General features: G+C 66.7%; 1 protein-coding gene across 1 annotated transcript in view; it reads left to right on the top strand.

Annotated features, from left to right (window-relative positions):
- BTD (biotinidase) overlaps window positions 1-583 on the top strand; it is an 11659-nt gene extending 11076 nt beyond the window's left edge. Inside the window, exon 6 of the mRNA XM_021707479.1 lies at window positions 464-583. Coding sequence (XP_021563154.1) covers window positions 464-583 — 120 coding nt within the window. The remainder of the gene's footprint in view (window positions 1-463) is intronic.
- The last annotated feature ends 1609 nt before the right edge of the window (window positions 584-2192 follow it).

Genomic DNA, 2192 nt, shown 5'->3' with positions numbered 1-2192 from the left:
GCCAGGGGCACCAGCCGGGACCGCCCCGAGGGTGGGCCGCCCCTGTGGCACCCTAGCCTGTGGGACGGGGTGGGCAGGTCCTCCCTGCCTCCCCCGGCCCCCGCCACGGAGACGCTTCCGGCACCTTCCGCGGGTGTGGAACCTTCTCACGCCACGTTTTCCCCCAGCAAATACCCCCACAGCTGGGTTGAGAGCTAAAGCAGCAATAAACGCAGTGTGTGTTGCGCAGTCCACGCACAGGGCCTGGGCTCCTCCTTGTTGCCCAAGCGACGCCCGCGCCATGCAAACACCCCCCATGCCCCAGCGCTTCAAGGGGGAGAGTCAGACCCGCAATGGGAAGGCCCCTCAGGCCGGCAGGAGTGGCCTTCCTTCCGTGTGGCGCCCTCCGGGGCCCAGGGAGCCGGATGCGCGGACAGAGGCCACGTGGACCGCCCACTCCGCAGCCCCCGGGGACCCTCTGCAGCAGGCCCAGTACGCCCTGGGGGCCCAAGCTCCTGCCTTCACTGTCACCCAGAGGCCCGGGCAGGCTTCCGCAGTCGTCGGGTTCGAGCCGGGACACGTCAAGGCCCTGGTTTCTGTGTAGCTTGTGTCCGGCCTCCAACAGAAAGAGCTGACTTCCTGCCTGGCACTGCTCTGGCGTTGTCTGTCTGTCTGGAGAGCAGGGTCTGGGTCTCCCTGGTGTGGGCGGGTAAGCTGTCAGTCGGGCCCCCGGAGGGAATCGGGACCTCTGACCAGGAGAGGCAGGAGAGTCCAGCCTGTCCCCCCTCTGGCTTCAGGCCCCACCAGGGAGTATGCCCTGGCCAGGAACTGTCGGCTGCCAACGAGGTGTGGCATTTGTCCGACAGAGACTGAAAAAGGAAACCAAATGTGTCCCTCGCCCAGCCGGGCAGCAGCACCTGACACCTCCCTTGGGACCCTCCGGCCCACCCGGGAGTTGGCCGGCCTGGCACGTCCTCATGGTCCCCCAGAGCCTCACACTGGAGGAGGAGGGAGGGGAAGAGGTCCCCGCTGGGTCACCCTGAGCTGCCCGTGGTAGCTGGGCATCTTCTGAGTCACGGGACAGACGTCTTTCACCAGGACGCTTCCGAGCCAAGGCAGGCAGATTGACGGAAGCGGAGGCGCCATGAAGGGCGGAGTGGAGGCTTGGCCTTGGGCGATTTGCCGTGTGGGTGTCCTGGGCGTTCAGCCTCGATTCCTGCTTGGCTTTTAAAGACTGTGTGTACTGAAAGGCCCTGGTTTCATCAAGCGAAAACGGACGCCCCGTCCCGCAGTGTGGCCTCGCAGACCGAGCTTGCCGGCGGGATCACAGGGCCAGGCTGGCGTTCCCTCCCGCCCACCCTCCGCCACCCGCCCTCCCTGGGCGGGCCTCCTCCGTCTGGCGACAGCCCCGCAGGCTCCCAGAAGGCGCGATGAGTCACAGTCTCCGAACAGGCCAGAAGGCCTCGGAATTCCCGAGGAAGCCTTGGCTCCGGCGCCTGGGCAGTCCCCTGCCTGGGAGCAGGGCCTCTTCTGACCGTTTTCCTGCCGGGCGGACCCGGGAGGAGTGAGCTGGCCCGGAAGGCCTCCAGATGTGCTGTCCTCGCCCCCCCGCCCCCGGCCCCCCAGGCCCGGGGCAGGGATCATCCACGAATGCCGTGTGCTCAAGGCCAAAATGACTCACATCGGCCGGCGGGAGGGACAGGGAGGCTGGGCCCCGAGGTGGACTCGGTGGAGGGCTTCGCCCCGGAAGCCCCCAGTGAGCATCGCCCCTTGTGAGCCGAGCCCAGGGACCTGCCCAGCTGGTGGTTCCTTTTAAGAAGAGAAGGCCGGGTGCAGCGGCCCACCCCTGCAATCCCATCACTTTAGGAGGCCGAGCACGAATGGATGGCTTGAGCCCAGAAGGTCGAGGCTGCGGCGAGCCATGATTGTGCCACCGCAGTCCAGCCTGGACGATGGTGAGACGAAACTCAAAAACAAAAGACAAGACACGGGGAGAGAATGGCCATGGGTGATGGAGACTCCAGGGACGCGTCTGGAAGGCAAAGACGGCCGAGGACAGCCTGCCGGCAGAGCCCGGAGTCAGAGGGCAAGGAAGACCCGCCCCTCAGTGTCGGGAGCGGCAGGGCCCTTCCTGGTTTTGCCCCTGCAGCCTGCACACCGACGGCACGCCCTGTGCTTCCGAGCCACGCTGCGTGGCCCTTCCTCATGGCGCT

The sequence above is a fragment of the Carlito syrichta genome, unplaced genomic scaffold, assembly GCF_000164805.1.
Source record: "Carlito syrichta isolate Samal-C Ts95f unplaced genomic scaffold, Tarsius_syrichta-2.0.1 Scaffold118119, whole genome shotgun sequence".
Lineage (NCBI taxonomy): Eukaryota > Metazoa > Chordata > Mammalia > Primates > Tarsiidae > Carlito > Carlito syrichta.
The sequence above is the reverse complement of the archived record's forward strand: the minus strand, read 5'-3'. Positions and strand labels throughout refer to the sequence as shown.